The sequence below is a fragment of the Gobio gobio genome (genome assembly GCF_949357685.1).
Source record: "Gobio gobio genome assembly, chromosome: 15".
In the NCBI taxonomy this organism is placed as follows: domain Eukaryota; kingdom Metazoa; phylum Chordata; class Actinopteri; order Cypriniformes; family Gobionidae; genus Gobio; species Gobio gobio.
The window spans coordinates 6,136,463-6,151,547 of NC_137108.1; the positions used below are offsets into that span (position 1 = coordinate 6,136,463).

General features: G+C 38.0%; 1 protein-coding gene across 1 annotated transcript in view; it reads left to right on the forward strand.

The window, feature by feature from the left end:
- Positions 1 to 15,085, forward strand: part of LOC307138039 (CUB domain-containing protein 1-like) — a 54,507-nt gene that overhangs the window by 14,755 nt on the left and 24,667 nt on the right. Inside the window, exons 3-4 of the mRNA XM_079836143.1 lie at positions 3,154 to 3,477; positions 3,569 to 3,922. Coding sequence (XP_079692269.1) covers positions 3,154 to 3,477; positions 3,569 to 3,922 — 678 coding nt within the window. The remainder of the gene's footprint in view (positions 1 to 3,153; positions 3,478 to 3,568; positions 3,923 to 15,085) is intronic.

The window sequence follows — 15,085 nt, forward strand, 5'->3', positions numbered from 1 at the left end:
TAAGTTACAGTTCATTTTCAGACAAGTATCAGATTGGACTTCATTGACAGAGAGAATGCAGATTGCGCGTCATGTTTGTTTGTTTATTTTATTTTGCAAAAAGCACAACATTTTGTTTTTATTGTGAGTGCACACAAATAAAAGTAGATACTTAACAGATTATAATGATGTATAACACTTGCCTGAATGATAAAAATCAAAAGGTTATTTGAGTCTCTTTGGCACTGATAAGAATAAAACCGAGGCGGATGCGCCGGTTTGATCTTCGACCTCTAGGGGTTAAATACCCAGACCAGAACAAAAGGGTTGTAAATATATACTACACAAACACTGGGTTTTGGGGGAGAGGATTAGATATCTTGAAGAGACACCATTTAAAAAGGAGAACAGAATTCTCATTAGTTTTCAATCTTTCTCATACTACCAGTGACTGCAGTGCAACTGAGACCATTTTACCAATCACACTGAGACATTTAAAATGATACCAAACATGAAAAATGGGAAAAAAATAGACTCTTAAGATACTTCATACGTGGTATATCTTAGAGATCTTTCTGTGACTTGAATCAGGGGTAAAGGAAGGGAATCGGGAGAGGGGGGATGCAAGGAGAGAAGTTTGGGCAAGGCATTGCTTCTGAGATCTTCTCTCCAGATTAGTGAGTTGTATTGTTTTATTGCAGAGTGTTGGATCTCTGCTTTTGTCTTAGCAGTAAAAACCAACCCTTACAGTTTTTGCACCCAAAAAGTATTCTCGTCGCTTCATAAAATTAAAGTTGAACCACTGGAGTCACATGGACTATTTTAACAATGTCTTTACTACCTTTCTGGGCCTTGAAAGTGTTAATTAAATTGCTGTCTATGGAGGGGCCTGAGAGTTGTCGGATTTCATCAAAAATATCTTCATTTGTGTTCTGAAGATGAACGAAGGTCTTACGGGTTTGGAACGACATGAGGGTGAGTAATTAATGACAGACTTTTCATTTTTGGGTGAACTATCCCTTTAGACCTTAAGTTAAATAATAATAATCATCATCATCATCATCATCATCATCATCACCATCTTGGGTTTATAACATTTACGTTTTGCAACTTTAGCTCCTAATACAGGCACTGATGTGCAGATGTGGATGTTTTACAAGTTTTGTTTGTTTTTGAATAAACATAAATTTCGCCAAATTTGCCCCTCAATCAAGTCCTCGGTTCAGCCGTGCTCATAGTATCAGCAGTTCAGATGGTGATGTAACGCATGCCCAGTCTCTAGCTCATCGGTTGTGTAACATGTCCAAAAGAAACTCGGTTCAGTGTACTGGTGATTCGGAAACTGTTGCAACCAATTCTGGACTCGAGAACCACTGTATCTGTAAGTCTACTGTTGAGCTGAGAAATGCTGCCACCTCAATATATAGTCAACAAAACTAAAAATTCAAAGCAGGTTTCCAGTATGTTCAATACGTTTCTACTGTTTTGATGAATACATTTTAAACATTTGCTTTGCCCCCTTAAAACCATGACAAAATGTGTAAATTGTTTTGCTTTATATCAACATATTTAGAAATTAAATAAGCTGCTCCTGGAAATACCATGCGATTTTACAAACCATTCATTGCGTTTCCAATCTTTAAAATAATGGAGTGATAAGACATTAATTAAGTCATAATCATTTCTCCAATAGGTTTTATTTTGTTTCACTTTCTGATGTTTTTAAATACTTAAGAAACATGCATTTTGTCCCCCTGAAAAAAACATGCATAATTAGTATCAATCAATCAATCAATCAATCAATCAATCAATCAATCAATCAATCAATCAGTTTATTTCAAGAGCACATTTAAACACAATCAAGGTTGACCAAAGTGCTTTACAAGGTATAAAAGAAAACAAAGAGTAACACGAGTGAGAAAAAAGAAGTAAAAGAGCAAAAATAAACACTCAAATAAACAATCAACAGTAAACAAGGAATCCCAAGATAACGTACTAAGGAGTGTTAAAAGCCAAGGAAAATAAATATGTCTTGAGATAAGATTTAAAAGTAGTGAGTGATGGAGCCTGCCTAATATAGGGAGGAAGGCTATTCCAAAGTTTGGGTCCAGCAGTAGCGAAAGCACAATCACCGCGATTTTTAAGTCTAACTCTGGGTACTGTCAGTAGGCCACGGTCACGTGATCTCAAATTTCTTGTTGGGTTATACGGAATTAATAGATCAGTTAGATAACGAGGTGCTAGGTCATTGAGGGCTTTATAGACAAATAAAAAGATTTTAAAATCAATCCTATACTTGACAGGGAGCCAGTGCAGAGACATTAAAATAGGTGTTATGATCATATTTTCGTTTCCTGTCGAGCAGTCTTGGACCAGCTGCAGACGAGAGATAGAGGCCTGAGAGATACCATAATACGGTGAGTTACAGTAGTCAAGCCAAGATGTTACAAAAGCATGGATTGCGATTTCAAAATTGCTCCTGCATAAAAAGGGCTTAACTTTATTGAGAAGGCGAAGTTGAAAAAAGCACGATTTGACAACAGCAGTGATCTGTTTGTCAAATTTTAAACTGGAGTCAAATAGGATGCCCAGATTCCTGGCACACTGTGTATTATACAGGGTGAGAAATGCGAGATCAAAATCAAATACACAAAATCAAAAACACAGTATGTCCAGCTCATCGGTTCTCAGTATGTCGAGCATGTCCGACAGAAAAAGTTCTCGGTTTAGTGTACTAATTATGCGATAACTGATGCAATTCTTGACTCGAGCCGCTGTGTCAGTGTACTGTTACTATTCGGTAGTACACGCGTGCTCAGTATCAGCTGTTCATGCTCATCAGTTCTCTCAGCTCAACATGTCTGAATTCAGTGAACTGCTGGAGTAACTGGAGTGACATATACTCCGTAATATTGGTTTATTTTGAGTCGGAGGGACTGTCAGGCATGAGTAACTTGTGGATCAGCGCTGATTCAAGACGCAAACTGTTTAGAACGATTCAGTCCAATTTGGTGAACTAGTTCGACCAGTTCACTAAAAAGAACCAGTCCCCTAATTTGAGGTTTTTGTCTACTTTTGACCGGAGCACCAGAGGGTTAAATTAACACTATGTGCTTGTTGTAAACACAATAAATTGACTGTGTCTTTCTCTGACATAACACATTTGTTCAACAGTGATAAATATTGAAGACAAAGAACACGATGTCTTTCAAAAGTTCAATCGGATCTTCACCTGGAATCTGAAGCCTACAGGTATATGGGCATTCCGTTTGAATTTCAGTACAACTGGTTTAAGGCAGATTGGACCGACAGACGGCTGCCCAGACAAGCACGTTTACATGATCACAACTGAGAATGTCACTATTGGGAGGTTTTGTCAGAATGGAACCATTAAAAAAGTTGAAGTGCTTAAAGTTGTCAAACTGTCTTTGGAAGTGTCTGGAGGTCAACCTCTGAACATGACAGTTGTCAGTGTATCAATGGGAGTTCCCTCTTACTGTAAGTGCAATGGTAAAGCTTATATACTTAAGCACAAATTGTCTAAACACAGTTGTCAAATGTGAATTGTTGAACTTTATTTATTTTACAGCACTGGCTCGTATCATTGTTGTTCTCCCAGAGATGAGTTCAACCCACGATTTCTTTACCCCAAACACTTTTCCTGAAGATGCAAAGACAGAGTGGCTTTTCCAAGTGCACGAGACGTACTACACAAGTGTGCTCATTCTGAACCACACTGTTCCAACATGCCTCCAACCTGAAAACATCCCAAAAATGTTGTACTCTTGGCCATCCAGGGAGAGTCTGGAAAAACCAGTGAACGGAACCCAGCCATCGGAGGAGGCTGGCAGCTTTAGACTCAACATAAAGAACTGCAAAATGTCCCGGCCATCGCAAGACCTGATGGTGCACTTTCAAATCTCTACCATCAAAAGAACAAAGGGTATGTGACATTTTTATGCAACATATTAATAAATAATATTAACAAAATAAAAGGGAACATAAAAATTGCATGTTTTTTTTATGTAGGACTGTCCTTAATAAGCTATTTTACATAACAGATGTTTACATATAGGCCTCGTTTCAAAATAACTGAATCTACATGAATGAACCAGCTCAAAAGTTTACAAACTCTTGATTCTTGATACTGTGTGTCGTTACCTGGATGATCAAGTCAAGTCAAGTCACCTTTATTTATGAAGCGCTTTATATTTTACGCATTGTTCGGTTGCATTTCGGCTGATGTTCAGCAGAATCAGTTCAGTGTTGATTTAGATTGTCAAATATTTAATTAGTAATATTTCATCTATAAAGCATTTCTGCAAGAAAAAAAATGTCATCGTCCAGCTCAGTCCAGTTCTTCTCAAACAGCAGAATCAGCACAATCAGATCAATAATATTGTTGAGTTTTAAGTGGTCAATGACTGGTTTTATGTTTGTGTTTATGTTTGACCTGAGCAGTTAAACTGTCCACTGTTCTTCAAAAATATCCTCCAGATCCTGTACATTCCTTGGTTTTCCAGCATATTTTGCATATTTGAATCCATTCTAACAGTGACTGTATGATTTTGATCCATCTTTTCAGGACAATTGAAGGACTCACAGCAAACAATTGTGCATTTAAAAGACTTATAATAGCCGTCCAAACACAGCCCTGGCATGTAACTGAATTCAAGGTTATTTTGGGTAGAAGTGGGTTACTCTGCACGGACAATATCGAGCCTATAGTTAATCGAGACGGTTCATACACAACTATTAAAAATGCTTCTCCTCACTTGTTTTTGACCTACCTGAGCTACCGTTTGCACGCCAATCTTCGGCATACTTTAATGTAGTTTCAATATGGATGGTAGACCATCTAATGAAAAAAATGTAATTAATAAATCGAGCCAAATTGCAAAAACTATCAATTGATATATCATACTTTCTGATAGGAGTAAGATACTACGTCTAGATTTATCTGCTCATTTATGCAAGGTTATTATAAAAAGTAGGAATGCAAAGAAATGCACATTTTTGTCCGAAGCCGAATATATTGAAACACTTGGCCGAATACCGAACGTGGTTTTTCCAATTTTTTTCCTTTTTTTCCCCCCATTTTTTTCACCATTGCATAAATTAAATGGCAAAAATTAACTTTTTACTATTTTGTCTTGCTTTTCAGAGAAAAAAATCAATTACAAAACTACAATTTTAATATATATATTAAAAAAAATTACATTCCAGCAGACATACTAACATAGGACAATGTAACTTAAAATAAATAAATTAGTAAAATAAAAAAACATTTTTATTTGGCCATCTTTGAAGCCCCCTTCTTGAATAACCTATATTAGGCCTATACTGTTGTAAGAATGTAACGCTACAACAAAAAGTCTGTCTTGCATATGGGTTATTCTCTTGGAGGATCTCATGGAACATGTCATACAGCAAGGCTGTGGCTCATCAGTAGTACACGCCCGTTTTCTCTCTGTGCTGTTTCCATCCTCTGCACTGTGCATCCCCTGGCCGTCTCTATCATCAAGAAGCTTTCCAAATCCAACTCAGCCTGAATAATTTCTCGTGTGTGCAGATTTTTCTCCACATCCAAGTAATGATCTTTATATCGTGGATCAAGTACAGTCGCGATGCAGTACAGGGCCTCTAAGAGCATACTTTTAGTTGTTTTCTGTGGTCTGTTTCAGCCTCTTTGTTTAAAATACGCTTTAGTGCTGCAAGTAAAGGAATAACATCTGCCACAGATGTATCAGATGAGCTTATCTCTTTTGTTAGCTGCTCCAAACAGGCGAGAAGAGGGAGAACGTTCTCGATTATTCTTGTTTTTGCTTCTTTCTCGTACACGTTAAAAGGCTTCCACACTGCTGACATGTTTGCTGCATAAAGCTTGCGTCTCTCACTCTATGCTGGTTGCTATTTAATCACGTCATTAAAAACATCATTGTTCTGCAAAATGTATTAGGCCGAACACCGAAAGTGCTTTTTTTGCTATTTTCGGCCAAATAATTTCAGTTTGCGAACATTCGGTTCATCCCTAATAAACAGCCACTATAAACTTGTGAAGTTGAATTAAATAGGGTGAAATCAGCAAAATTGGTAAACTTCACTTTTTGCTAAACTGTGTATTAAATACAAATAAATCTATTCTACTTACATTTTTAAAGGGATAGTTTACCCAAAAATGAAAGTTAACCCATGATTTACTCACCCTCAAGTCATCCTAGGTGTATATGACATTCTTCTTTCAGACGAATATAATCAGAGATATATTTAAAAAGTCCTGGCTAATCCAAGCTTTATAATTGCAGTAATTGTTGCTCTGTTTTTGAAGTTCATAAAAGTGCATCTATCCATCATATAACTGCTCCACACAGCTCCGGGGGGTTAATAAAGGCCTTCTGAAGCGAATCGATGTGTTTGTGTAAGAAAAATATCCATATTTAAAACTTTATAAAGTAAAGTTCCAGCCGATCGCCTTCTGTGGAAATTTTTTTGAAAGTGCCTCTTGCAGTTCAAAATGCTTACTCTATGTCTGACGAGGGTGAGTAAATCATGGGATAATTTTCATTTTTGGGTGAATTAACCCTTTTTTTTTAGCAGAAACACTAATGGATTGGGTTAATGATGATGTTTTATGTCCAGCTCTGGGTTTATAAAAAAGTTTTGGAACCAGTAATAGCCTGCTTTGTTTTTTGTTTGTTTCTGAATTTTTTGCACATCTTAGTGAAATAAGCTTTAACATTTTTGCCAGTTCCTTCTCAGATGACTCTGGATGTAGACATGGCTCTGGCAGAAAACCATTTTTTGTTACTCAACAGCACCTTTCACTCTTTTTTTAAGGGTGGATTTTGGAACATACCATGCCCTGGGCAAAAAACAAAGTATAGGTTCCTGCTCTGCCTCCACTCTTAACCTGTACTCATGTATTGCCCCTTGCATTCTTTCTTCACTCCACTGATTATACCTTTCTCTTCTGTTAGGCTGACATGTTTTTTTTTCTTTTTTTCTTTTTTCATTTTTTCTTTCTGCCTATAGCTTTGTGACATTTTCTATAAAACAAAATAATTTCTCACATTAGGATATATATATTATATATAACAGTCTTGAATTGTAAACTCTTAAGCGTTGGCTTTCTAGATATACTTAAGTGTATATTAAGAAAGACTTGCGAGCAGCAACCCTTTTATTTGAGGTATGTCAAAATGCCCTACGTGCCAAAATGGGGGGTGACAGGCAAGGAGTTAATGTGAGAATTTGTTTTGTTTTACAGAAAATGTCACAAAGCTAAAAAAAAAATCATGTCAGCCTAACAGAAGAGAAAGTTATAACAAACATTAAAACAAAAATAAAAATATTAATAATGTATTTTTAAATGTATAAAAAATATTATGCGAATGTAGTATAACAACTTAGAACCACAACTAAAGTGAATCCACAAGTGTGGTCATGCTTCATTTCAAATCTGAGGATGAAATCTGTAAAATTATGCATTTTATGAAGCATATTGTATGGCATGTCATGTGAGTCTTTAGCGAATGCTAAGATGAGATGTTATCATTATGTTATTGGCCTGTAAAACACATACTTGCATGCAGTCATCTAACTAGTCTTTCAACTGCTTAATTCATACTCTATTGTTTTCACTCAATGACCCTTTCACACGTCTGTCATGAATGACTAAATCTTCATTATTCTTTTATAGTATAATAATGATTATTTTGTTATTTTTTATTGAGCCATTATAACCTATTCAGACATTCTGGATGGCCCACCAACCCCACATTCATCCCACTTTACATTAAAACCTACTATCTGAAGTATTTTTTTGCAAACAGACAAACAAAAAAGCATCCTTTTGGTACCTTATGTGAAATAAAATATACCTCCTGGCGTAACAGGTGCATTAGAGCTACAGTTGGCATTAAGCTACATAACACAAAATAAAAGATTCATATTACACTTTAACTCCAAACTCCCTTTAAACAGCCAGCGAGTGTTAGTATTTACTATCGATTGCGATATAATGGGGGTTTCAGTGATGTTCAATGATGTTAAAATTGTATATTTAGCCTTTATATGGAGCTAATCGATACACCTGCTTAGCAGTTATAATGTAGACATCCATTATTGATATAAAATAGCCGAAATCACACAAAAAAAAATCACACAAAAACCTTAAGCCATAGTTATCGTGTTTATTAGCTTCTTAGTTCACGCGTAGAAATGTAGAATTGGTTCGTTCTTCACAGAGACAGAATGAGGAAGTACAACCCCAAATCAGAAAAAGTTGGGACAGTATGGAAAATGCAAAAAAAAAAAAAAAGAAGTGATTTCTAAATTTACTTTGACTTGTATTTCATTGCAGACAATATGAACACAAAGTATTTCATGTTTTGTCTGGTCAACTTCATGTCATTTGTAAATATGCATCCTTTCCTGTCATTCAAGTCAAGTCAACTTTATTTATATAGCGCTTTTAACAATGTAGATTGTTTCAAAGCAGCTTTACAGTGTTAAACAGGAAAATAATGCAGCATAATTTTATTCAGCTGTATAGCCATTCTGGAAAAAACGCTGATGTCATCAGTTCATTTCAATTATCATACAGTGACAGTGTGGGCTTTAGATCAATAATTTGATCAGTAATTTAGTTTAAATGGTTAATTTAGTTTATTAATTAGATTTATTTCGATGTTTAGTTGAAAAATGTAGTGTCCCCAACTGAGCACGCCAAGCCAGAGGCAACAGTGGCAAGGAAACCAAAACCCCATTAGGTGACCTAATGGAGAAAAATAAACCTTGGGAGAAACCAGGCTCAGTCAGGGTGCCAGTTCTCCTCTGGCCAATTAACAAACAGCGTATTATTATTATTATTCTGGCAGCTTTACAGCTCAGAGGTCATAATAGATCAGAATATTCGAGGGACCGGGGGCAACATGCTGGAGACGGGTTTATTGAGGATGATGTTGATTAAATAATTATTAAAGTGCAATATTCGAATGATCGGAGGCAACACGCTGGAGACGGGTTTATTGAGGATGACATATCGATTTAAGTATTATTTAATTGTAATATTCGAACAATCTGAGTCAACACGCCGGAGACGGGTTTATTGAGATGACGTGTCGATGAGGCAGTTGCAGGGGGAGTCTAATCACGGTCTCTCAGACACTTCAGGGTCCTGTGTTGGTCTTCTCTGGGTGCAGGTCCTCCATCTGATCTGGATACGGCCCGGATCCGGCTGACTGCAGTAAACCTCGGGATAAAACAGAGAGACTATCATTAGCGTAGATGCCATTCTTCTGATGATGTAACGAGTACATCAGGTGTTATGGGAAGTGTTCCCGGTTCCGGCTGACCGAGTTAATGCAGCCTAACAATCATTTCATTGAAAAAGTGTTTTATGTGTATGCCACAGTAAAGAGATGTGTTTTTAGTTTAGATTTAAACTGACAGAGTGTCTGCTTCCCGAACAATGTTAGGAAGACTGTTCCAGAGTTTCGGAGCTAAATAGGAAAAGGATCGACCGCCTGCAGTTGATTTGGATATTCTAGGTATTATCAACTGGCCAGAATTTTGAGACCGCAGTAGACGTGATGGAGTATAATATGTAAAGAGCTCGCTCAAGTATTGGGGAGCTAAACCATTTAGTGCTTTGTAAGTAATAAGTAAGATTTTAAAATGTATGCAATGTTTAATAGGCAGCCAGTGCAGTGTTGACAGAACTGGGCTAATATGGTCATAGTTCTTACTAGTACATGGTTCTAGTAAGAACTCGAGCTGCTGCGTTTCGGACCAGCTGGAGTTTATTTATTAAGCGAGCAGGGCAACCACCCAGTAGAGCATTACAATAATCTAGCCTTGAGGTCATGAACGCATGAACTAACTGTTCAGCATTTTGCATTGAGAGCATGTGCCGTGATTTAGATATATTTTTAAGATGGTAGAAAGCAGTTTTACAGATGCTAGAAACGTGGCTTTCAAACGAAAGATTGGTATCAAAGAGCACACCCAGGTTCCTCACTGACGACGAGGACTTGACAGAACAGCCATCAAGTGTTAGACAGTATTCTAGGTTACTACTTGTGGAGCTTTTTTGTCCAATAATTAAAAATTCAGTTTTTTCCAAATTGAGTTGCAGGAAATTACCGGTCATCCAATGTTTTATATCAGCTATGCATTCCGTTAATCTTGTGAATTGGTAATTTTCTTCAGGGCGTGAAGAAATATAGAGCTGAGTATCGTCAGCATAACAATGAAAACTAACGCCATGCTTCCTAATGATATCTCCCAGTGGTAGCATGTACAGGGTGAAGAGCAACAGTCCTAGCACTGAGCTTTGTGGTACTCCATACTGAACTTGGGATCGGTGTGACATATCTTCATTTACTACTACAAACTGATAACGGTCGCATAGGTATGATTTAAACCATGACAAAGCAATTCCACTAATACCTACATTATTTTCGAGTCTATTCAAAAGAATGTTGTGGTCGATAGTATCAAATGCAGCGCTAAGATCGAGTAACACTAATAGAGAGATACAGCCACGATCGGATGATAAGAGTAAATCATTTGTAACTCTGATGAGAGCAGTCTCAGTGCTATGATACGGTCTAAATCCTGACTGGAAATCCTCACAGATACCATTTCCTTCTAAAAAGGAACATAATTGTGAAGACACTGCCTTTTCAAGTATTTTTGACAGAAAGGGTAGATTTGAGATTGGTCTATAATTGACTAATTCTGTAGGATCAAGTTGCGGTTTTTTAATAAGTGGTTTAATAATAGCCAACTTAAAAGTTTTCGGTACATATCCTAATGACAAAGATGATTTAATTATATTAAGAAGAGGATCTATGACCTCTGGTAGCATCTCTTTTAATAGCTTAGTCGGTATAGGGTCGAGCATACATGTTGTCGATTTTGATGATTTAACGAGTTTAGCCAATTCTTCTTCTCCTATAGCAGTGAATGAGTGTAATTTTTCCTCAGTGACACTACAATGCTCTGTCTGATGTGATACTGTAGTAGACGGCTGCATGGTTAAAAATGTTTTCCTAATATTATCAATCTTACATGTGAAGAAGTTCATAAAGTCATTACTGCTGTGCTGTGTACAATCATCAGCAGTTGAAGCTTTATTTTTGGTTAATTTAGCCATTGTATCGAATAAATACCTAGGGTTGTGTTTGTTTTCTTCCAAGAGAGTTGATAAATAAGCAGATCTAGCTGTTTTTACGGCCTTTCTGTATGTGATCATGTGCTCTTTCCACGAATTACGAATTACCTCTAATTTTGTTTTCTTCCAGCTGCGCTCCATTTTTCTGGCTGCTGTTTTAAGGGCCCGGGTGTGCTCGTTGTACCACGGCGTTGGACTATTTTCTTTAATCTTCTTTAAGCGCAGAGGAGCAACTGTGTCTAAAGTACTGGAAAAGAGAGAGTCAATAGTTTCTGTTGCAACATCGAGTTCTTCTATACTATCTGGGATGCTGAGCAGATGATACTGATGTGGAAGATTATTTAAAAAGCAATCTTTAGTGGCAGCAGTGATTGTCCTGCCATTTTTGAAGCGAGGGGGCGGCTTTGCAACCTTAGCTAAATTAAGTATACATGATACTAGGTAATGATCTGAGATGTCATCGCTCTGCTGCAGAATTTCAACGGTATCAACATTTATTCCATGTGACAATATTAGGTCTAAAGTATGATTATGGCGATGAGTGGCTCCTGACACGTGTTGCCTAGCTCCAATAGAGTTTAGTGTGTCTTTAAATGCTAATCCCAATACGTCTTTTCCGTTGTCTACATGGATATTAAAATCACCAACAATTAGTACTTTATCTACGGCCAGTACTAACTCTGATAGAAAATCAGCAAATTCTTTGATAAAGTCTGTATTATGCCCTGGTGGCCTGTATACAGTAGCTAACACAAATGTTGAACGGGTTTTATCATGTACACTACGTAGCGTTACATAAAGCACCAAAACTTAGAAGGAATTATATTTGAATCTAGACTTCTGAGTAATACTGAAGATATTATTATAAATTACAGCAACCCCTCCCCCTTTACCTTTCAGATGCGGCTCATGTTTATAACAATAATCTTGGGGGGTGGACTCATTTAAGGTAATGTAGTCGTCAGGTTTTAGCCAGGTTTCTGTCAAACAGAGCACATCTAGATTATTTTCTGTAATAATATCATTAACAATAAGCGCTTTTGGGGAAAGGGATCTAATATTCAGCAATCCAAGCTTTATCAATTGTTCATCTGTATTATATCTTTTGTTTATTTGTTGGACATCAATTAAATTTTTACTGTTGAATGGTTTTGATGTTTTTTTGTATTTACTAATTCGGGGAACAGACACAGTCTCTATATGATAATATCTAGGTGAAAGAGTCTCTATGTGCTGGGATTTATCTGACTCCGGTAACGTGAGACAGCTAGCAGACGGTCGGTTTAGCCAGTTTGTCTGCTTCCTGACCTGGGCCCTAGTGAGTCAAGGTTTAGCTCTAAGACTATGTGCCGAATTACTAGAGAGAAGAGCGGCACCACCCCAAGAGGGATGGATGCCATCCTTCTTCAACAGGTCAGGTCTGCCCCAAAAACTTTTCCAATTGTCTATGAACCCTATGTTATTTTGCAGACACCACTTAGACAACCAGCCATTGAGTGATGATAGTCTGCTAACTATCTCATCACTCCTTTTTACAGGGAGCGGTCCAGAACAAAAAACAGCCTCTGACATCGTACTAGCGAGTTCACACACCTCTTTAATGTTAATTTTGGTGATCTTCGACTGGCGAAGTCGAACATCATTAGTGCCGACGTGAATAATAATCTTAGAGAATTTACGATTAGCTTTAGCCAGCACTTTTAAATTTGCTTTGATGTCAGGTGCTCTGGCACCCGGTAAACAAGTGACTATGGTGGCTGGTGTCTCTATCTTCACGTTCCGTGTAATAGAATCGCCAATGACTAGGGCACTTTCAACAGGATACTCAGTGGGTGCTTCACTGAGAGGGGAGAACCTGTTTGATGTTCTAACCGGAACGGAAAAGCGGTTCTTTGGTCTGCGACTATGCTGCCTCACTGTTACCCAGTTTCCCTGCTGCGAGGGCCCTGCAGCCGGAACCGAAGAATGTACAGAGTTCACTAAGCTATTCGCATCCAAATCAGTGTCTAAAGCTGTTACATCCTCACTACTCTCAGATAAAGTATGGATGCGTGTTTCTAATTCTGAAATCTTCTCCGTCAGCCTAACTATCTCCTTACATTTATCACATGTGAAGCCCTGTTCGCCAGCGGAGAAGCCTATACTGAACATGTGGCTTGCGCTGCAAGTGATAATGACAGGAGAAGACATGACTTACCGTGTTTGTTGATTAATCCAACTTACCACTTACCACAATTGTTTGCTGGACACAATTTACTAATCCAAGTTATGAACTCAGAAAAAGGGAGACCCGGGTGCAGAGATAACAAGCTAACAGGCTAGCAAAATGCTAACATGTGATGGTGATTTAGATTAAAAGCTAGCGATGTCAAATTTAACGTGATAGGCAATTTTTAAACAATGTATGGTGATGAGTAAGTTATATTTAGCAGTAGAAGAAAGAGGAAATATCAAAATAAAGATTCAAACATAAACAAGGCTCTACAGAGCTACAGACTTGAGCTACAGAGCAACAGACACAGCAGGAGACAGACAGGAGCAATCGATCAGGCAGGAGCAATCTCAGGCAGGAGCAAATCAGTGAGGAACCTGCAACACATTTAAAAAAAAGTTGGGACAGTAAAGCATTTACCACTTTGTAATTTTGCCATTCCTTTTCACAACACTTAAAAGAGGTTTAGGGACTGAAGACACCAAGTGATGAAGTGTTTCAGGTGTAATTTTGTCCCATTCTTCCTGCAAACAAGTCTTAAGGTGGGCAACAGTACGGGGTCTTCGTTGTCGCATTTTGCGCTTCAAAATGCGCCACACATTCTCTATAGGAGACAGGTCGGGACTGCAGGCAGGCCAGTCAAGTACCCGTACCCTCTTCCTCCGCAGCCAGGACTTTGTACTGTGTGCAGAATGTGGTTTTGCATTCTCTTGTTGAAATATGCATGGACGTCCCTGGAAAAGATGTCTTCTTGAAGGCAGCATATTATGCTCCAAAATCTCTATGTACTTTTCAGGATTAATGATGCCTTCACAGAAGTGCAAGTTACCTTTGCCAAGGGCACTGACACAACCCCATACCATGACAGACCCTGGCTTTTGGACTTGTTGCTGGTAACAGTCTGGATGATCCTTTTCTTCTTTGGTCCGGATCACACGGTGTCCATTCCTCCCAAAAATACCTGAAATACTGATTCATCTGACCACAGTACACATTTCCACTGTGTGATGGTCCATCCCAGATGCCTCCGAGCCCAGAGAAGTCGACGGCGCTTCTGGACACTGTTAACATAGGGCTTCCTTTTGGCACAGTACAGTTTTAACTGGCATTTGTGGATGTAACTACGTATTGTGGTACTTGACAAAGGTTTGCCAAAGTAGTCCTGAGCCCATGTGGTGATATCACTTATAGATGAATGACGATTCTTGATGCAGTGCCGCCTGAGGGATCGGAGATCATGGTTGTTCAGCTTAGGCTTGCGCCCTTGTCCTTTACGCACTGAAATTCCTCCAGATTCCTTGAATCTATTAAATATGTTATGCACTGTTGAATGTGAAATATCCAAATCTCTTCCTATCTTTCTTTGAGGAACATTGTTTTTAAACATTTCAATAATTTTCTCACGTATTTGTTGGCAAACTGGTGATCCTCGGCCCATCTTTGCTCCTAAAGGATTAGACCTTTCTTGGATGCTGCTTTTGTACCAAATCATAATTACAATCACCTGATGACATCACCTGTTTCAAATCACATCATTATTTAACCATTTTACCTCATTACTAGCCCTATATTGCTCCTGTCCCAACTTTGTTTGAAATGTGTTGTAGGTCTAAATGACAGGAAAGGATGCATATTTACAAATTTACAAATTTTTTTGCGTTTTCCATACTGTCCCAACTTTTTCTGATTTGGGGTTGTAAACACACAGAAGAGCC